The 23,115-nt window shown below is 47.3% G+C and overlaps 1 protein-coding gene across 1 annotated transcript in view; it reads right to left on the bottom strand.

Moving 5' to 3' along the window:
- Window positions 1-9,886: 9,886 nt before the first annotated feature.
- LOC109884949 (NT-3 growth factor receptor) overlaps window positions 9,887-23,115 on the bottom strand; it is a gene marked incomplete at its 3' end in the record, with an annotated part of 60,360 nt that continues 47,131 nt past the window's right edge. The window contains exons 6-10 of the mRNA XM_031821346.1: window positions 20,164-20,309; window positions 17,854-17,995; window positions 15,145-15,254; window positions 14,636-14,837; window positions 9,887-9,939 (exon numbers count right to left, since the gene is read on the bottom strand). Of these exons, the coding sequence (XP_031677206.1) occupies window positions 9,887-9,939; window positions 14,636-14,837; window positions 15,145-15,254; window positions 17,854-17,995; window positions 20,164-20,309 (653 nt within the window). The remainder of the gene's footprint in view (window positions 9,940-14,635; window positions 14,838-15,144; window positions 15,255-17,853; window positions 17,996-20,163; window positions 20,310-23,115) is intronic.

The following is a 23,115-nucleotide window of genomic DNA, read 5'->3' as shown; positions in this document are numbered from 1 at the left end:
AATGAGCTTCCTTGAGTAAGTAAATTACTTTGTCACTAATTGTCACTAATTATCAAGCTGAACAAGTGGAATCAGCCTCACCATTCCTAGTGGAAGTGAGACACAATATGGGGGGTGCAGAGGAAGGGGAGGGGGAAGGGGGTGAGAAGGCAAGGAGGTACAGGGATAGCAGAGATAAACACTACCAATCAATGTATAGTAGAATGAAAATATACAGGGCTAGTCAGAAACACTACCAATCAATGTATAGTAGAATGAAAATATACAGGGCCAATCAATGTATAGTAGAATGAAAATATACAGGGCTAGTCAGAAACACTACCAATCAATGTATAGTAGAATGAAAATATACAGGGCTAGTCAGAAACACTACCAATCAATGTATAGTAGAATGAAAATATACAGGGCTAGTCAGAAACACTACCAATCAATGTATAGTAGAATGAAAATATACAGGGCTAGTCAGAAACACTACCAATCAATGTATAGTAGAATGAAAATATACAGGGCTAGTCAGAAACACTACCAATCAATGTATAGTAGAATGAAAATATACAGGGCTAGTCAGAAACACTACCATTCAATGTATAGTAGAATGAAAATATACAGGGCTAGTCAGAAACACTACCAATCAATGTATAGTAGAATGAAAATATACAGGGCTAGTCAGAAACACTACCAATCAATGTATAGTAGAATGAAAATATACAGGGCTAGTCAGAAACACTACCAATCAATGTATAGTAGAATGAAAATATACAGGGCTAGTCAGAAACACTACCAATCAATGTATAGTAGAATGAAAATATACAGGGCTAGTCAGAAACACTAAATAATGTAAAATTCATGTCCCCTCCCTAGTATCTCTACAGACAGTATTGGTTCATGTCCCCTCCCTAGTATCTCTACAGACAGTATTGGTTCATGTCCCCTCCCTAGTATCTCTACAGACAGTATTGGTTCATGTCCCCTCCCTAGTATCTCTACAGACAGTATTGGTTCATGTCCCCTCCCTAGTATCTCTACAGACAGTATTGGTTCATGTCCCCTCCCTAGTATCTCTACAGACAGTATGGTTCATGTCCCCTCCCTAGTATCTCTACAGACAGTATTGGTTCATGTCCCCTCCCTAGTATCTCTACAGACAGTATTGGTTCATGTCCCCTCCCTAGTATCTCTACAGACAGTATTGGTTCATGTCCCCTCCCTAGTATCTCTACAGACAGTATTGGTTCATGTCCCCTCCCTAGTAACTCTACAGACAGTATTGGTTCATGTCCCCTCCCTAGTATCTCTACAGACAGTATTGGTTCATGTCCCCTCCCTAGTATCTCTACAGACAGTATTGTTCATGTCCCCTCCCTAGTATCTCTACAGACAGTATTGGTTCATGTCCCCTCCCTAGTATCTCTACAGACAGTATTGGTTCATGTCCCCTCCCTAGTATCTCTACAGACAGTATTGGTTCATGTCCCCTCCCTAGTATCTCTACAGACAGTATTGGTTCATGTCCCCTCCCTAGTATCTCTACAGACAGTATTGGTTCATGTCCCCTCCTAGTATCTCTACAGACAGTATTGGTTCATGTCCCCTCCCTAGTATCTCTACAGACAGTATTGGTTCATGTCCCCTCCCTAGTATCTCTACAGACAGTATTGGTTCATGTCCCCTCCCTAGTATCTCTACAGACAGTATTGGTTCATGTCCCCTCCCTAGTATCTCTACAGACAGTATTGGTTCATGTCCCCTCCCTAGTATCTCTACAGACAGTATTGGTTCATGTCCCCTCCCTAGTATCTCTACAGACAGTATTGGTTCATGTCCCCTCCCTAGTATCTCTACAGACAGTATTGGTTCATGTCCCCTCCCTAGTATCTCTACAGACAGTATTGGTTCATGTCCCCTCCCTAGTATCTCTACAGACAGTATTGGTTCATGTCCCCTCCCTAGTATCTCTACAGACAGTATTGGTTCATGTCCCCTCCCTAGTATCTCTACAGACAGTATTGGTTCATGTCCCCTCCCTAGTATCTCTACAGACAGTATTGGTTCATGTCCCCTCCCTTCCCTAGTATCTCTACAGATAGTATTGGTTCATGTCCCCTCCCTAGTATCTCTACAGACAGTATTGGTTCATGTCCCCTCCCTAGTATCACTACAGACAGTATTGGTTCATGTCCCCACCCTAGTATCTCTACAGACAGTATTGGTTCATGTCCCCTCCCTAGTATCTCTACAGACAGTATTGGTTCATGTCCCCTCCCTAGTATCTCTACAGACAGTATTGGTTCATGTCCCCTCCCTAGTATCTCTACAGACAGTATTGGTTCATGTCCCCTCCCTAGTATCACTACAGACAGTATTGGTTCATGTCCCCTCCCTAGTATCTCTACAGACAGTATTGGTTCATGTCCCCTCCCTAGTATCTCTACAGACAGTATTGGTTCATGTCCCCTCCCTAGTATCTCTACAGACAGTATTGGTTCATGTCCCCTCCCTAGTATCTCTACAGACAGTATTGGTTCATGTCCCCTCCCTAGTAACTCTACAGACAGTATTGGTTCATGTCCCCTCCCTAGTATCTCTACAGACAGTATTGGTTCATGTCCCCTCCCTAGTATCTCTACAGACAGTATTGGTTCATGTCCCCTCCCTAGTATCTCTACAGACAGTATTGGTTCATGTCCCCTCCCTAGTATCACTACAGACAGTATTGGTTCATGTCCCCTCCTTAGTATCTCTACAGACAGTATTGGTTCATGTCCCCTCCCTAGTATCTCTACAGACAGTATTGGTTCATGTCCCCTCCCTAGTATCTCTACAGACAGTATTGGTTCATGTCCCCTCCCTAGTATCTCTACAGACAGTATTGGTTCATGTCCCCTCCTAGTATCTCTACAGACAGTATTGGTTCATGTCCCCTCCCTAGTATCACTACAGACAGTATTGGTTCATGTCCCCTCCCTAGTATCTCTACAGACAGTATTGGTTCATGTCCCCTCCCTAGTATCACTCTACAGACAGTATTGGTTCATGTCCCCTCCCTAGTATCACTCTACAGACAGTATTGGTTCATGTCCCCTCCCTAGTATCTCTACAGACAGTATTGGTTCATGTCCCCTTCCTAGTATCACTCTGCAGACAGTATTGGTTCTGTGTTCATGTCCCCTCCCTAACATCACTGTACAGACAGTATTGGTTCATGTCCCCTCCCTAGTATCTCTACAGACAGTATTGGTTCATGTCCCCTTCCTAGTATCACTCTGCAGACAGTATTGGTTATGTGTTCATGTCCCCTCCCTACCATCATATAGACAGTATTGGTTCTGTGTTCATGTCCCCTCCCTAGTATCTCTACAGACGGTATTGGTTCTGTGTTCACGTCCCCTCCCTCACATCACTCTACAGACAGTATTGGTTCTGTGTTCATGTCCCTCCCTCACATCACTCTACAGACAGTATTGGTTCTGTGTTCATGGCCCCTCCCTAGTATCACTCTACAGACAGTATTGGTTCATGTCCCCTCCCTCACATCACTCTATAGACAGTATTGGTTCTGTGTTCATGTCAAGATTCATCTCTTGTTTTGTATCGCTCTGTTATTTATTATTAAACTCACCAACTGCACCTGTTTCCTGAATCCTGTTTCCTGACTCCTGCTTCCTGACTCCTGCTTCCTGACTCCTGCTTCCTGACTCCTGTTTCCTGACTCCTGCTTCCTGACTCCTGCTTCCTGACTCCTGCTTCCTGACTCCTGCTTCCTGACTCCTGCTTCCTGACTCCTGCTTCCTGACTCCTGCTTCCTGACTCCTGCTTCCTGACTCCTGCTTCCTGACTCCTGACTCCTGCTTCCTGACTCCTGCTTCCTGACTCCTGCTTCCTGACTCCTGCTTCCTGACTCCTGCGTCCTGACTCCTGACTCCTGCTTCCTGACTCCTGCTTCCTGACTCCTGCGTCCTGACTCCTGACTCCTGCTTCCTGACTCCTACTTCCTGACTCCTGCTTCCTGACTCCTGACTCCTGCTTCCTGACTCCTGCTTCCTGACTCCTGCTCCTGACTCCTGACTCCTGACTCCTGCTTCCTGACTCCTGCTTCCTGACTCCTGCTTCCTGACTCCTGCTTCCTGCTTCCTGACTCCTGCTTCCTGACTCCTGCTTCCTGACTCCTGCTTCCTGACTCCTGCTTCCTGACTCCTGACTCCTGCTTCCTGACTCCTGCTTCCTGACTCCTGCTTCCTGACTCCTGCTTCCTGCTTCCTGGCTCCTGCTTCCTGCTACCTAACTCCTGCTTCCTGACTCCTGCTTCCTGACTCCTGCTTCCTGCTTCCTGACTCCTGCTTCCTGACTCCTGCTTCCTGACTCCTGCTTTCTGACTCCTGCTTCCTGACTCCTGCTTCCTGACTCCTGACTCCTGCTACCTAACTCCTGCTTCCTGACTCCTGCTTCCTGGCTCCTGCTTCCTGCTACCTAACTCCTGGTTCCTGACTCCTGCTTCCTGCTACCTAACTCCTGCTTCCTGACTCCTGCTTCCTGACTCCTGCTTCCTGACTCCTGCTTCCTGACTCCTGCTTCCTGACTCCTGCTTCCTGACTCCTGCTTCCTGACTCCTGCTTCCTGCTTCCTGACTCCTGCATCCTGCTTCCTGACTCCTGCTTCCTGCTTCCTGCTTCCTGACTCCTGCTTCCTGCTTCCTGACTCCTGCTTCCTGCTTCCTGACTCCTGCTTCCTGCTTCCTGACTCCTGCTTCCTGCTTCCTGACTCCTGCTTCCTGCTTCCTGACTCCTGCTTCCTGCTTCCTGACTCCTGCTTCCTGCTTCCTGCTTCCTGACTCCTGCTTCCTGCTTCCTGACTCCTGCTTCCTGCTTCCTGACTCCTACTTCCTGACTCCTGCTTCCTGACTCCTGCTTCCTGCTTCCTACTTCCTGACTCCTGCTTCCTGCTTCCTGCTTCCTGACTCCTGCTTCCTGCTTCCTGCTTCTGACTCCTGCTTCCTGCTTCCTGACTCCTGCTTCCTGCTTCCTGACTCCTGCTTCCTGCTTCCTGACTCCTCTCCTGCTTCCTGCTTCCTGACTCCTGCTTCCTGCTTCCTGACTCCTGCTTCCTGCTTCCTGACTCCTGCTTCCTGCTTCCTGACTCCTGCTTCCTGCTTCCTGACTCCTGCTTCCTGCTTCCTGACTCCTGCTTCCTGCTCCTGACTCCTGCTTCCTGACTCCTGCTTCCTGACTCTGCTTCTGCTTCCTGCTTCCTGACTCCTGCTTCCTGCTTCCTGCTTCCTGACTCCTGCTTCCTGCTTCCTGCTTCCTGCTTCCTGACTCCTGCTTCCTGCTTCCTGACTCCTGCTTCCTGCTTCCTGACTCCTGCTTCCTGCTTCCTGACTCCTGCTTCCTGCTTCCTGACTCCTGCTTCCTGACTCCTGCTTCCTGACTCCTGCTTCCTGCTTCCTGCTTCCTGACTCCTGCTTCCTGCTTCCTGCTTACTGACTCCTGCTTCCTGCTTCCTGACTCCCGCTTCCTGCTTCCTGCTTCCTGCTTCCTGCTTCCTGCTTCCTGACTCCCAGCATCATTGTTACAATTTTTTTTGAAGTGTATGTCGTATATCTAGGAGATATAAGAGGAAAGGAAATGTTTATAAATGTTTTGACACATTTAACCCCTTGTTGTTGTTGGCACAAAACTACCTTCGTTCTTCCATTATTTTGTCAGGGTTACTTTCAGACCAGTCCCATAACACTGGTGGGGGAAATAGAACAAAACGGAGAACACCGCCGTGTTGATGAGAGTCTCCCCTTCTCTCCCCTTCTTGGGGTAAAACGGTTCAGACACCTCAGACAAAAGTTGACACATCGGCGTTACCGACTTCAGACGAGTCACTCGTGGAGGTCATACAGCACAACAGAGAAAACCATATTAGTTTGTTGGCCAAACCGTTAGGATGCTACAGACGTTTTCAGGATGTCTACCAGTCTGACCAACAGCAGTATAAATCGGACTCTTTCCACCGCAGATAGGGAAGGGCGACATAGGAGGATGCGGTGTATAGAGACACAGCCCATGCAGAAAAGGCATCTCCAGCTTATTAAACTGACAGATATAAATGTTTTTTTATTAATTATGTTACTTAGACTGACGCACCGGTACGTCAATAGACTCTATACTACAAAAAATATGAAACTAGTTCCGTTCCAAATGCCAAGATGTGGAGGGCAAAACATGAGAGAGAGATGGAGGCAGAAGGAAAGGGAGATGCAGAGACCAAAGCTTATAAATGGCAGAAGCTTTAACAGTTATTATTATGGCCACACTGGAAATAATAGAATGTGGGTCCTGTCCATAATCGTTATCTGGGCCCTCTTCCACCATGGCTACTAGATCTGATCGTGGGTCCTGTCCATAATCGTTATCTGGGCCCTGCAACATTTGTCCAAAACATATTGCTGAATATAGAAAAGGGTTTTACCCACCGCCTTTCTTCTGAAGGTGATGCAGCGACGCTGACAACCGGAGAGACAGACCCCAGTCAGGTCCCAGTCAGATCCCAGTCAGGTCCCAGTCAGGTCCCAGTCAGGTTCCAGTCAGGTCCCAGTCAGGTTCCAGTCAGGTTCCAGTCAGGTTCCAGTCAGGTTCCAGTCAGACCCCAGTCATGTCCCAGTCAGCCAGCTGGCAACCAGAGAGACAGACCCCAGTCAGGTCCCAGTCAGGTCCCAGTCAGGTCCCAGTCAGACCCCAGTCAGCCAGCTGACCAGTCAGACCCCAGTCAGGTCCCAGTCAGCCAGCTGGCCAGTCAGGTCCCAGGCAGGTCCCAGTCAGCCAGCTGGCCAGTCAGACCCCAGTCAGACCGCAGTCAGCCAGCTGGCCAGTCAGACCCCAGTCAGCCAGCTGGCCAGTCAGACCCCAGTCAGCCAGCTGGCCAGTCAGACCCCAGTCAAACCCCAGTCTACCAGCTGGCCAGGCAGACCCCAGTCAGACCCCAGTCAAACCCCGGTCTACCAGTTGGCCAGTCAGACCCCAGTCAGACCTCAATTAAACCCCAGCCAGCCAGCTGGCCAGTCAGATCCCAGCCAGCCAGCTGGCCAGTCAGACCCCAGCCAGCCAGCTGGCCAGTCAGACCCCAGTCAAACCCCTGTCTACCAGCTGGCCAGTCAGACCCCAGTCAGTCAGCTGGCCAGTTTCTTTATTCCATGTGTAACTCTGTGTTGTTTGTGTTGAACTGCTTTGCTTTATTCTTGGCCAGGTCACAGTTGTAAATGAGAACTTGTTCTAAACTGGCCTACCTGGTTAAATAAATGTGAAATCAAATTTTTTTAAATAAAAGTTTGGTGGAGGAGGAGTAACAGTCTGGGGCCATTTTTCATGGTTCGGGCCCCTCAGTTCCAGTCAAGGGAAATCTTAACGCTGCAGCATACAGTGACATTCTAGGCAATTCTGTGCTTCCAACTTTGTGGTAACAGTGTGGGGAAGGCCATTTCCTGTTTCAGCATGCTGTTCCAGCAATGCCAATGTGCACAAATCAAGATCCATACAGAAATGGTTTGTCGAGATCAGCGTGGTAGAACTTGACTGGCCTACACAGAGCCCTGACCTCAACCCCATCGAACACCTTTGGGGATGAGCCAGGACTAATCACCCAACATCAGTGCCAGACTTCACTAATGCTCTTGTGACTGAATGGAAGACCCAGCTGCAATGTTCTAACATCTAGTGGAAAGCCATCCCAGATGAGTGGAGGCTGTTATAACAGCAATGTTCCAACATCTAGTGGAAAGTCTTCCTAGAAGAGTGGAGGCTGTTATAGCAGCAATGTTCCCACATCTAGTGGAAAGCCTTCCCAGAAGAGTGGAGACTGTTATAGCAACAATGTTCCTACATCTAGTGGAAAGCCTTCCCAGAAGAGTGGAGACTGTTATAGCAACAATGTTCCTACATCTAGTGGAAAGCCTTCCCAGAAGAGTGGAGACTGTTATAGCAACAATGTTCCTACATCTAGTGGAAAGCCTTCCCAGAAGAGTGGAGACCGTTATAACAACAAAAGGGGGACCAACTCCATATTTTTTTTAAAATATTTTTTGTATTTAACCTTTATTTAACTTGAATTAATGCCCGTGAATTTATGGAATGAGATGTTGGAGGAGCAGTTGTCCACATACGTTTGGTCATGTAGTGCACTAATGACTTACCCATTCAATCCAAACTTGTGCGTCGGCCCATATTTGTTGGATGAGAATGGAAAGGAGGACATGAGGAGAACACTGGCTGAAACCAGCCCAGACCTACTGTATCGACACCTGGGAGACAGACAGACAGGTTAGGAGACAGACAGGTTAGGAGACAGACAGACAGACAGGTTTAGGAGACAGACAGACAGACAGGTTAGGAGACCAGACAGACAGACAGACAGACAACAGACAAGACAGACAGACAGACAGACAGAACAGACAGACAACAGACAGACAGACAGACAGACATACAGACAGACAGACAGACAGACAGACGACAGACAGACAGACAGACAGACAGACAGACAGACAGACAGACAGACAGACAGAACAGACGACAGACAGACAGACAGACAGACAGACAGACAGACAGCAAGACAGACAGACAGACAGACAGACAGACAACGACAGACAGACAGACAGACAGACAGACAGACAGACAGACAGACAGACAGACAGACGCAGACAGAAGCAGACAGACAGACAGACAGACAGACGACAGACAGAGCAGACAGACAGACAGAGACAGACAGACAGACAGACAGACAGGACCGAAGACAGACAGACAGACAGACAGACAGACAGCGAAGACAGACAGACAGACAGACAGACAGACAGACAGACAACAGACGCAGACAGACAGACAGACCGACAGACAGACAGACAGACGACAGACAGACAGACAGAACAGACAGCGAGCAGACAGACAGACAGACAGACAGACAGACAGACAGACAGACGACAGACAGACAGACAGACAGACAGACAGACAGACAGACAGACAGACAGACAGACAGACAACAGACAGCAGACAGACAGACAGACAGACAGACAGACAGACAGACAGACAGACAGACAGACAGACAGACAGACAGACAGACAGACAGACAGACAGACAGACAGACAGACAGACAGACAGACAGACAGACAGACAGACAGACAGACAGACAGACAGACAGACAGACAGACAGACAGACAGACAGACAGACAGACAGACAGACAGACAGACAGACAGACAGACAGACAGACAGACAGACAGACAGACAGACAGACAGACAGACAGACAGACAGACAGACAGACAGACAGACAGACAGACAGACAGACAGACAGACAGACAGACAGACAGACAGACAGACAGACAGACAGACAGACAGACAGACAGACAGACAGACAGACAGACAGACAGACAGACAGACAGACAGACAGACAGACAGACAGACAGACAGACAGACAGACAGACAGACAGACAGACGACAGACAGCAGACAGACAGACAGACAGACCAGACAGACAGACAGACAGACAGACGACAGACAGACAGACAGACAGACAGACAGACAGCAGACAGACAGACAGACAGACAGACAGACAGACAGACAGACAAGACAGACAGACAGACAGACAGACAGACAGACAGACAGACAGACAGACAGACAGACAGACAGACAGACAGGCGACAGACAGACAGACAGACAGACGACAGACAGACAGACAGGACAGACAGACAGACAGACAGACAGACAGACAGACAATTGCTAGCCAGCCCCAGTACTGTGGACACCAGGAGACACTACACTACTTTTGAACAGAGCCTATGGACTGTGGTCTAAAGTAGTGCCCTATGTAGGGATTAGTGTTCTATTTGAGATAGACCCTGTGTCATTATAAACTCACCCCAAACGTCTCCTCTTCCGGCCTGATGGCATTGTCTGATGGCACTGGGCTACCTGGAATACAGACAGAGACAGTAGGAGCACTGGAGAATACAACCCACTCCCAAATAGCACACTATTCCATAGTACACTAGCTTGACCAGAGCCCTCCTTGCCTTGTAGTGTGCTATATATGGAACAGGGTTCTACTTGGGACGCAGCCTAACTCCAGAGCAGAATTGTGGAGTAAAAATCGACCGACAGGCTGGAGTCTTTAAATCCCATTTCACATAAAACAGTTTCCTTATCAGAAGATATTATACACTGGAGGTTATCTATATAAAGGAACAGAGGACATGAACAGGACAAGCTGGAGCAAAGTGAACACACACACACAGACTCACACCACACACACACACGGACTCACACAGACTCACACCACACACACACACCACACACACACACACACACACGGACTCACACACCACACACTCACACACACACACACACACAGAGACTCACACCACACACACACACACGGATTCACACAGACACACACACACACACACACACGGACTCACACACCACACACTCACACACACTCACACACAGACTCACACAACCATGAAATGGAGTCTCTGTCGGCTGCTGTCGGATACAATTTGAAGGATGAGAGGAGGCTGAAGATCAGAGAGGAATTGGGGGTTTCTGTGTGTCTGTGTGTGTGTGTCTGTGTCTGTGTGTCTGTGTGTGTTGAATTAGCAGTCCCTTTTCTCAGCCCGTAATAACTATAAGCAGCCTGTAACAACTATACGCAGGTCCTTCCCTCCCTACAAACCTTCCTTCAACCCTCCTTCCCTCCAATCCTCCCTTCAACCCTCCCTCTCTCCCTACAACCCCCCTTCCCTCCCTTCAACCATTCAAACCTCCCTTCAACACTCCTTCCCTCCCTTTAACCCTCCTTCCCTCCCTCCAACCCTCCCTTCAAACCTCCAACCCACCCTTCAACCCTCCTTCCCTCCCTCCAACCCTCCCTTCAACACTCCTTCCCTCCCTTCAACACTCCTTCACCCCCTTCAACCCTCCCTTCAACCCACCTTCCCTCTCTTCATCCCTCCCTCCCTCCAACCCTCTTTTCAAAGCTCCTTTCCTCCCTCCAACCCTCCCCTCCCTCCCTCCAACCCTCCCTTCAACATTCCTTTTCCCCTTCTAGCCTCCCTTCAACCCTCCTTCCTTCCTTCCCTCCCTCCAACCCTTCCCTTCAACCCTCTCTTCATCCCTCCCTCCAACCCTCCCTTCAACCCTCTCTTCATCCCTCCCTCCAACCCTCCCTTCATCCCTCCCTCCCTCCAACCCTCCCTTCAACCCTCCTTCCCTCTCTTCAACCCTCCCTCCCTCCCTTCAACCCTCCCTCCCTCCAACCCTCTCTTCATCCCTCCCTCCCTCCAACCCTCCCCTCAAACCTCCTTCCCTCCCTTCAAACCTCCCTCCCTCTCTTCATCCCCCCTTCACTCCTCCCTCCCTTCAACCCTTCCCCCCTCCCTTCATCCCTCCCTTCATCCCTTCCCCCCTCCCTTGATCCCACCCACCCTCCCTTCATCCAGGGTAACTCCAATCATACAATCTAAGGTAACTCCAATCATACAATCCAGGGTTATTCCATCATACAATCCAGGGTTATTCCATCATACAATCCAGGGTTATTCCAATCATACAATCCAGGGTTATTCCATCATACAATCCAGGGTTATTCCATCATACAATCCAGGGTTATTCCATCATACAATCCAGGGTTATTCCAATCATACAATCCAGGGTTATTCCATCATACAATCCAGGGTTATTCCAATCATACAATCCAGGGTTATTCCATCATACAATCCAGGGTTATTCCAATCATACAATCCAGGGTTATTCCATCATACAATCCAGGGTTATTCCAATCATACAATCCAGGGTTATCCATCATACAATCCAGGGTTATTCCAATCATACAATCCAGGGTTATTCCAATCATACAATCCAGGGTTATTCCATCATACAATCCAGGGTTATTCCATCATACAATCCAGGGTTATTCCAATCATACAATCCAGGGTTATTCCATCATACAATCCAGGGTTATTCAATCATACAATCCAGGGTTACGGTGACGTCCACTTAATACAAACTAGGGTTGATATCATTCCATCGACTCCATTCCAGACATTATTATGAGCCCTCCTCTCTCCCTGTTAGAACAGCTAGATCCCTGTTCCATCGACTCCATTCCAGACATTATTATGAGCCCTCCTCCCTGCCTGTTAGAACAGCTAGATCCCTGTTCCATCGACTCCATTCCAGACATTATTATGAGCCCTCCTCCCTGCCTGTTAGAACAGCTAGATCCCTGTTCCATCGACTCCATTCCAGACATTATTATGAGCCCTCCTCCCTGCCTGTTAGAACAGCTAGATCCCCGTTCCATCGAATCCATTCCAGACACCTGGCAACCATCCTTACGTACACCTGGCAACCATCATTATGCACACCTGGCAACCCTCATTACACACACCTGGCAACCATCCTTACGTACACCTGGAAACCCTCATTATGTCACCTGGAAACCCTCATTATGCACACCTGGCAACCCTCATTATGTCACATGGCAACCCTCATTATGCACACCTGGCAACCCTCATTACGCACACCTGGCAACCATCATTACGTACACCTGGCAACCATCATTACGTACACCTGGAAACCCTCATTATGCTCACCTGGCAACCCTCATTATGTCACCTGGCAACCCTCATTATGCACACCTGGCAACCCTCATTATGCACACCTGGAAACCCTCATTATGCTCACCTGGCAACCCTCATTATGTCACCTGGCAACCCTCATTATGCACACCTGGCAACCCTCATTATGTCACCTGGCAACCCTCATTATACACACCTGGAAACCCTTATTATGCATACCTGGCAACCCTCATTATGTGACCTGGCAACCATCATTATGTACACCTGGCAACCCTCATTATGCACACCTGGCAACCCTCATTATGCACACCTGGAAACCCTCATTATGTACACCTGGCAACCCTCATTATGTCACCTGGCAACCCTCATTATACACACCTGGAAACCCTCCTTTTGCATACCTGGCAACCCTCATTATGTGACCTGGCAACCATCATTATGAACACCTGGCAACCCTCATTATGTCACCTGGCAACACTAATTATGCACCCCTGGCAACCCTCATTATGCACACCTGGCAACCCTCATTATACATCATGGAAACCCCCTTCACCACTATCTTGATTACTCCCCTTTTATCTAGCTCTCTGTAGCCTCACTCATCAGGTATTATTGGTTCTGTTCTCTTGTCCAGACGCATCTCTTGTTTTGTATCTCTCCATGTTCATTATTATTAAACTCACAAACTGCACCTGCTTCCTGACTCCTGCTTCCTGCTTCCTGACTCCTGCTTCCTGACTCCTGCTTCCTGGCTCCTGCTTCCTGGCTCCTGCTTCCTGACTCCTGCTTCCTGACTCCTGCTTCCTGACACCTGCGTCCTGACTCCTGCTTCCTGACACCTGCTTCCTGACACCTGCTTCCTGACACCTGCTTCCTGACTCTGCTTCCTGACTGCTGCTTCCTGACTCCTGCTTCCTGATTCCTGATTCCTGACTCCTTCTTCCTGAAACCTGCTTCCTGACACCTGCTTCCTGACTCCTGACACCTGCTTCCTGACAACCTGCTTCCTGACTCCTTCTTCCTGCCTCCTGCTTCCTGACTCCTGCTTCCTGACTCCTGCTTCCTGACTCCTGCTTCCTGACTCCTTCTTCCTGAAACCTGCTTCCTGACACCTGCTTCCTGACACCTGCTTCCTGACAACCTGCTTCCTGACTCCTTCCTCCTGCTTCCTGCTTCCTGACTCCTTCTTCCTGACTCCTGCTTCCTGACTCCCGCTTCCTGACACCTGCTTCCTGACACCTGCTTCCTGACACCTGCTTCCTGACACCTGACTCCTTCTTCCTGACACCTGCTTCCTGACTCCTGCTTCCTGACTCCCTGCGTCTCCATTACAAGCTGTCTCAAAACAGAGCAGCGCGCCGTAACTCCATGATACAGAACTAACATTAACAACATAACAACATAAACATGGGCTCAGACTGTCTTCTACCACTAGAGAATCTCTGAGTGATGTGAATCATCCCAATGGGGTCAGACTGTCTTCTACCACTAGAGAAGCTCTGAGTGATGTGAATCATCCCAATGGGGTCAGACTGTCTTCTACCACTAGAGAAGCTCTGAGTGATGTGAATCATCCCAATGGGGTCAGACTGTCTTCTACCACTAGAGAAGCTCTGAGTGATGTGAATCATCCCAATGGGGTCAGACTGTCTTCTACCACTAGAGAAGCTCTGAGTGATGTGAATCATCCCAATGGGGTCAGACTGTCTTCTACCACTAGAGAATCTCTGAGTGATGTGAATCATCCCAATGGGGTCAGACTGTCTTCTACCACTAGAGAAGCTCTGAGTGATGTGAATCATCCCAATGGGGTCAGACTGTCTTCTACCACTAGAGAAGCTCTGAGTGATGTGAATCATCCCAATGGGGTCAGACTGTCTTCTACCACTAGAGAAGCTCTGAGTGATGTGAATCATCCCAATGAGCTTTTATAGCTAAATCTGCTGCAATGCATCCTTTCTCACAGTTCTGAGACCTATAGCTTTTGCTGTACGATGTGTCCCTGTCTAAGAAAATGTTGTGGTTACCGTCAGGGTCAGGGTCAAAGGGCGGAGCCGTGAGGAAGTGTCCGTAGACCGTCTTGGTGACGGTCCCCAGGGAGTTGGAGGCCTGCAGCGTGTAGTTTCCGTTATCGTAGTGTGTTGGGTTGAGAAGAGTCAGACATCCCTCCAGATAGTCCCGGTAGAAATCCATCTCTGTCCTGATGTACTCACTCTGCAGGATCTCTCTCTGTGTACAATCATGATTAGAATACGGTTTCATTTTTTTTGTCCTTTTCAAAAGACCCAGACTCTTGACATCAGTGGTTCTGAATCCTGATTCTGGGGGACCCCCAAGGGGTGGCTGTTTTGGGTTTTCCCCCAGCATTAGTCGCCTGATTGATATAACTAACTCAGCATCAAGCCGTTTATTGTTTCAGTTAGCTGTGTAGTTCTGGGGTAAAAACTAAAACCTGCACCTCTTGTGGTCTTTAAGACCAGAATATGTACATGCTGCTTTACATATTAGAAATGAATAAAAAGGAATAAAATCACACCTGTTGGTGGTACCATCGCAGCGTCGGGTAGGGATAGCCTCTCACTGTGAACTCTATGCAGGTGTCATGGCGACGCTCAGGCTCGGACAGTTTCAGGATGACTGGTGGAACTGGAAGGGGAGCAGAGGAAACTGTGAAGGTTTTGGCACAGCATGGCTTGGACAGTTTCAGGATGACTGGTGGAACTGGAAGGGGAGCAGAGGAAACTGTGAAGGTTTTGGCACAGCATGGCTCGGACAGTTTCAGGATGACCGGTGGAACTGTAAGGGGAAACTGAGGACAGAGGAAACTGTGACCATTTTGACACACAATGGTGTCTTCTAACTTTAATTAATGGTTGGCCAATTCCACAAGCTAGATTTCACAATGCAAAACATTAATGATTTAAACACTGGGATGATTAAACACTGATATGATTAAAACACTGTTATGATTAAACACTGATATGATTAAACCACTTAATAAAGACTAGTAGCTAGTTAGCTGGCTAGAGGACCGCTAGCAGTGGCTAATAAAGACTAGTAGCTAGGTAGCTGGCTAGAGGACAGCTAGCCATGGCTAATAAAGACTAGTAGCTAGTTAGCTGGCTAGAGGACAGCGAGCCGTGGCTAATAAAGACTAGTAGGTAGTTAGCTGGCTAGAGGACAGCGAGCCGTGGCTAATAAAGACTAGTAGCTAGTTAGCTGGCTAAAGGACAGCTAGCCGTGGCTAATAAAGACTAGTAGCTAGTTAGCTGGTTAGAGGACAGCGAGCCGTGGCTAATAAAGACTAGTAGCTTGTTAGCTGGCTAGAGGACAGCGAGCCGTGGCTAATAAAGACTAGTAGCTAGTTAGCTGGCTAGCTCCTGATGGAAGTTCCAGTTATAAGGAATAGAAATAGCAGATCCATACCACATTAGGTGAGGCGGGTTGCAGGAAAATATATTCAGTTCGTAGACAGAAAGTGAGATTAAAATGGATACCGGCTATTTACACGGGATAAGACAAAGACAGATACACACGTTCTACTGCACCGCCATCTTGGATCCCAGGTGGGACAGGTGGGACAACCACATATCACATGATAGCTAGGTGGACAACCACACGGGACGGCAGCGTAGACTAGTGGTTAGAGCGTTGGACTAGGAAACGGAAGGTTGCGAGTTCAAACCCCCGAGCTGACAAGGTACAAATCTGTCGTTCTGCCCCTGAACAGGCAGTTAACCCACTGTTCCCAGGCCGTCATTGAAAATAAGAATGTGTTCTTAACTGACTTAGTAAAATAAAGGTTAAAAAAATAAATAAATAAATAAAAAATATATCACATGATAGCTAGGTGGACAACCACATATCACATGATAGCTAGGTGGACAACCACATATCACATGATAGCTAGGTGGACAACCACATATCACATGATAGCTAGGTGGACAACCACATATCACATGATAGCTAGGTGGACAACCACATATCACATGATAGCTAGGTGGACAACCACATATCACATGATAGCTAGGTGGACAACCACATATCACATGATAGCTAGGTGGACAACCACATATCACATGATAGCTAGGTGGACAACCACATATCACATGATAGCTAGGTGGACAACCACATATCACATGATAGCTAGGGGGACAACCACATATCACATGATAGCTAGGTAGGACCGCCACATATCACATATATGGCATAAGTAGTGCACTATAAGGGGAATATGGAGTCATTGGTTCCTGGTCATTACTAGTGCACTATAAAGGGAATATGGAGCCATTGGGTCCTGGTCATAAGTAGTGCACTATAAAGGGAATATGGAGCCATTGGTCCTGGTCATAAGTAGTGCATTATATAGGGAATATGGAGACATTGGGATGAATACCATACTGTATATAACCTCCAATGGTTATCATTCCTAACAAGTTCTCTGCTATGCTGTTCGCATATACACACACCCGTGGATTGAAACCTACACTGTACAGTTGGGAATGATAACCATTGGACACACACACACCCGTGGATTGAAACCTACACTGTACAGTTGGGAATGATAACCATTGGACACACACACACACACACCCGTGGATTGAAACCTACACTGTACAGTTGGGAATGATAACCATTGGACACACACACACACACCCGTGGATTGAAACCTACACTGTACAGTTGGGAATGATAACCATTGGACACACACACACACCCGTGGATTGAAACCTACACTGTACAGTTGGGAATGATAACCATTGGACACACACACACCCGTGGATTGAAACCTACACTGTACAGTTGGGAATGATAACCATTGGACACACACACACACACACACACACACACACACACATGGATTGAAACCTACACTGTACAGTTGGGAATGATAACCATTGGACACACACACACACACACACACCCGTGGATTGAAACCTACACTGTACAGTTGGGAATGATAACCATTGGACACACACACACACACATGGATTGAAACCTACACTGTACAGTTGGGAATGATAACCATTGGACACACACACACACCAGTGGTTTGAAACCTACACTGTACAGTTGGGAATGATAACCATTGGACACACACACACACGTGGATTGAAACCTACACTGTACAGATGGGAATGATAACCATTGGACACACACACACACGTGGATTGAAACCTACACTGTACAGTTGGGAATGATAACCATTGGACACACACACACACACCAGTGGTTTGAAACCTACACTGTACAGCCAGCTGGATGGAAGCGTTGGTCATTCCCACTAGGTTCTCTGCTATGCAGGTGAGCAGGAAGCCGTTGTCGTCTCGACTTACGTTGACTAGCGTCAGGTTAATAGAATGGATGTTGGGCCAGTAGACATTAGACTAGAGAGAAAAAGAGGAGAGGAGAGGAGAGGAGAAGAGAAGAGAAGAGAAGAGGAGAGGAGAGAACAAGGCATTAGACTACCATACACATTCGTCTCTACCTCTCTACCTCTCTGTCTCTCTACCTCTCTGTCTCTCTACCTCTCTACCTCTCTGTCTCTCTACCCCTCTACCTCTCTACCCCTCTACCTCTCTGTCTCTCTGTCTCTCTACCTCTCTACCTCTCTGTCTCTCTACATCTCTGTCTCTCTACCTCTCTACCTCTCTACCTCTCTACCTCTCTACCTCTCAATCTCTCTACCTCTCTACCTCTCTGTCTCTCTACCCCTCTACCTCTCTGTCTCTCTGTCTCTCTGTCTCTCTACATCTCTGTCTCTCTACCTCTCTATACCTCTCTACCTCTCTACCTCTCTACCTCTGAATGCTCGGCTATGAAAACCCAACTGACATTTACTCCTGAGGTGCTGAGCTGTTGCAGCCTCTATAATGACTATTTGACCCTCCTGGTCATCTTAAACATCTTGAAGAACAATCTGGTCTTGATGGCCATGTACTCTTATAATCTCCACCCAGCACACCCAGAAGAGGACTGGCCACCCCTCAGAGCCTGGTTCCTCTCTAGGTTTCTTCCTAGGTTCCTACCTTTCTGGGGAGTTTTTCCTAACCACCATGCTTTTACATTGCGTGCTGATTGGGAGATTAATGCTGGGTTTCTGTATAAACACGTTGTGGCATATGCTGATGTGAAGATAAATACAAATACAATTGATTGACTGAGGAGAGGAAAGGAGATGAGGGGAGAACACAACATTAGACTACAGTACAGGTTAGACTGGAGAACTAGAGGAGATGAATAGGGTTGGTGGACATTAGACTACAGTTCAGGTTAGACTGGAAAACTAGAGGAGATGAATAGGGTTGGTGGATATTAGACTACAGTACACGTTAGTCTGGAGAACTAGAGGAGATGAATAGGGTTGGTGGACATTAGACTACAGTACAGGTTAGACTGGAGACCTAGAGGAGAGGAATAGGGTTGGTGGACATTAGACTACAGTACAGGTTAGACTGGAGAACTAGAGGAGATGAATAGGGTTGGTGGACATTAGACTACAGTACACGTTAGACTGGAGAACTAGAGGAGATGAATAGGGTTGGTGGACATTAGACTACAGTACAGGTTAGACTGGAGAACTAGAGGAGATGAATAGGGTTGGTGGACATTAGACTACAGTACAGGTTAGACTGGAGAACTAGAGGAGATGAATAGGGTTGGTGGACATTAGTCTGGAGAACTAGAGGAGATGAATAGGGTTGGTGGACATTAGACTACAGTACACGTTAGTCTGGAGAACTAGAGGAGATGAATAGGGTTGGTGGACATTAGACTACAGTACACGTTAGTCTGGAGAACTAGAGGAGATGAATAGGGTTGGTGGACATTAGACTACAGTACACATTAGTCTAGAGAACTAGAGGAGATGAATAGGGTTGGTGGACATTAGTCTGGAGAACAAGAGGAGATGAATAGGGTTGGTGGACATTAGACTACAGTACACGTTAGACTGGAGAACTAGAGGAGATGAATAGGGTTGGTGGACATTAGACTACAGTACACGTTAGACTGGAGAACTAGAGGACAGGAGATTAGATTATTAAGGTGACCTGTGTGTGTGCCTGGTTACATGTGTGCATCCATCCGTCCGTGCCTGTGTCTGTATGCCTCACCAGGTGTGTGTATGCCTCACCAGGTGTGTGTATGTCTCACCAGGTGTGTGTATGTCTCACCAGGTGTGTGCATGTCTCACCAGGTGTATGTATGTCTCACCAGGTATATGTATGTCTCACGAGGTGTCTGTATGTCTCACCAGGTGTCTGTATGTCTCACCAGGTGTGTGTACGTCTCACCAGGTGTGTGTATGTCTCACCAGGTGTGTGTATGTCTCACCAGGTGTATGTATGTCTCACCAGGTGTATGTATGTCTCACCAGGTGTGTGTATGTCTCACCAGGTGTGTGTAGGTCTCAGCAGGTGTGTGTAGGTCTCACCAGGTGTGTGTAGGTCTCACCAGGTGTGTGTATGCCTCACCAGGTGTGTGTATGTCTCACCAGGTGTGTGTATGTCTCACCAGGTGTGTGTATGTCTCACCAGGTGTGTGTATGTCTCACCAGGTGTGTGTTGATGGAGTGTAGTCCAGCGACGGTCCAGTCGACTTCGGGGAGGGGAGCTCCTGACCCATTACAGCTGACCGTTACATTATCACCCTCTATCATCATCAGGTTACTGTTGTGGCTTACATTGATCTCTGGTACGTCTGGAGGAGTAGGAGACAGAGAAAGAAAGAGGAGAGAAAGACAGAGAGAGACAGAGAGAGAGAGAGAGAGAGACAGAGTGAGAGAGAGAGACAGAGTGAAAGAGAAAGACAGAGAGAGAGAGAGAGAGAGAGAGAGAGAGAGAGAGAGAGAGAGAGAGAGAGAGAGAGAGAGAGAGACAGAGAGAGAGAGATTGAGAGAGAGAGAGAGAGACAGACAGAGACAGAGAAACATTTCCTCATGTGTGCTACCTATATCCCCCCACTAGCATTCCCATACTTTAACAATCACAGATTCTCCATCCTGGAGGGGGAGATCAATCATTTCCAGGCCCAGGGACGTGTGGTGACCTAAATGCCAGAAGTGGACAAGAACCTGACACCCTCAGCAGACAGGGGGACAAACACCTGCCTGGAGGTGACAGCTTTCCCTTCCCCATATGCCCCCCTAGACACAACTTAACCAACAAAAATGGGTCACAACTCCTGCATCTCTGTTCGACGCTGGGTATGTACATAGTCAATGGGAGGCTTCGAGGGGACGCCTATGGTAGTTACACCTATAGCTCATTCCTTTGCAGTAGTACTGTAGACCAGTTTATCACTGACCTCAACCCAGAGTCTCTCAGAGCGTTCACAGTCAGCCCACGGACACCCCTATCAGACCACAGCAAAATCACATCTACTTGAAAAGAACAACACTGAATCATGAGGCGCCAAAGGAACTGCATGATATTAAGAAATATCATAGATGGAAGGAAAGTAGAAACCTGCCAAAATACAATTAGGCAACAACAAATTCAATCCCTTTTAGATAATTTCCTGGACAAAACATTCCACTGTAATAGTGAAGGTGCAAACTTGGCAGTAGAAAACCTAAACAGTATATTTTACCTCTCAGCTTCCCTATCAAATGTAAACATTTCAAACAGACAATCTAAAATTAACAACAATGACAAATGGTTTGATGAAGAATGCAAACACCTAAGAAGGAAATTGAGAAACCTATCCAACCAAAAACAGAGACCCAGAAAACCTGAGTCTACTTCTTCGCTATGGTGAATCACTAAAACAATACAGAAATACACTAGGGAACAGCACCTCAGAAATCAGCTCAATGTAATGAAGAAACCAGAGAATCTAACATCAACCTCAATCAATCATCAATCAGCTCAATGTAATGGAAGAAACCAGAGAATCTAACATCAACCTCAATCAATCATCAATCAGCTCAATGTAATGGAAGAAACCAGAGAATCTAACATCAACCTCAATCAATCATCAATCAGCTCAATGTAATGGAAGAAACCAGAGAATCTAACATCAACCTCAATCAATCATCAATCAGCTCAATGTAATGGAAGAAACCAGAGAATCTAACATCAACCTCAATCAATCATCAATCAGCTCAATGTAATGGAAGAAACCAGAGAATCTGGCGAGGGCACTAGAACAGTCTGCAGCACCCGGCCTCACCCTCTTCAACATACATGTCAACGAACTGGCGAGGGGACTAGAACAGTCTGCAGCACCCGGCCTCACCCTCTTCAACATACATGTCAACGAACTGACGAGGGCACTAGAACAGTCTGCAACACCCGGCCTCACCCTCTTCAACATACATATCAACAACCTGACGAGGGCACTAGAACAGTCTGCAACACCCGGCATCACCCTACTAGAATCTGAAGTCAAATGTCTACTGTTTGCTGATGATCTGCTGCTTCTGTCCGCAACCAAGGAGGGCCTACAGCAGCACCTAGATCTGTCCCCAACCAAGGAGGGCCTACAGCAGCACCTAGATCTTATGCACAGATTCTGTCAGACCTGGGCCCTGACAGTAAATCTCGGTGAGACCAAAATACTGGTGTTCCAAAAAAGATCCAGTTGCTAGGACCACAAATACCAATTCCATCTAGACACTGTTGCCCTAGAGCACAGAAAAAAACTACACATACATTGGCCTAAACATCAGCGCCACAGGTAAATTCCACAAAACTGTGAACAATCTGAGAGACAAGGCAAGAAGGACCTTCTACACCATCAAAAGGAACATAACATTAGACATCCCAAATAGGATCTGGCTAAAAATACTTGACTCAGTTCTAGAACCCATTGTCTTTATGGTTGTGAGGTCTGGGGTCCGCTCACCAACCAAGACTTCACATAATGGAACAAACACAAAATAATGCATGCAGAGCAGAATTAGGTCGATACCCACTAATTATCAAAATCCATAAAAGATCCATTAAACACTCAAATTTAATGGAAGTGATTCCCAAACCTACCATATCAAAGCCATTACCTACAAAGATATTAACCTGGAGAAGATTTCCCTAAGGATGCTGGTCCTGGGGCTCAGTTCACAAACACAAACAGACCCCACAGAGACCCAGGACAACAACACAGTTAGACCCAACCAAAATCATGAGAAAACAAAAAGATAATTACTTAACACATTGGAAAGAATTAACAAAAAAACGGATCAAACTAGAATGCTATTTGGCCCTAAACAGAGAGCACACAGTGGCAGAATACCTGACCACTGTGACTGAACCAAACTTAAGGAAAGCTTTGACTATGTACAGACTCAGTGAGCATAGCCTTGCTATTGAGAAAGGCTATGAGCACACTGCCCACAAAATGAGGTGGAAACAAAGCTGTTAAATGTATGACCATATTAGAGACAATTATTGCTGTCAGATTACACAGACCCACAAAGAATTTGTAAAAAAAATCTGAAAGAGAGAGAGCAGCACATCACTGTGTGGTTTCGTGACACCTCTGAATGTCCTTGAGTGGCCAGAGC

Source organism: Oncorhynchus kisutch, unplaced genomic scaffold (genome assembly GCF_002021735.2).
Source record: "Oncorhynchus kisutch isolate 150728-3 unplaced genomic scaffold, Okis_V2 scaffold3963, whole genome shotgun sequence".
NCBI lineage: Eukaryota > Metazoa > Chordata > Actinopteri > Salmoniformes > Salmonidae > Oncorhynchus > Oncorhynchus kisutch.
Note: the sequence above shows the minus strand (reverse complement) of the source record. Positions and strands in the feature narration are given on the sequence as shown.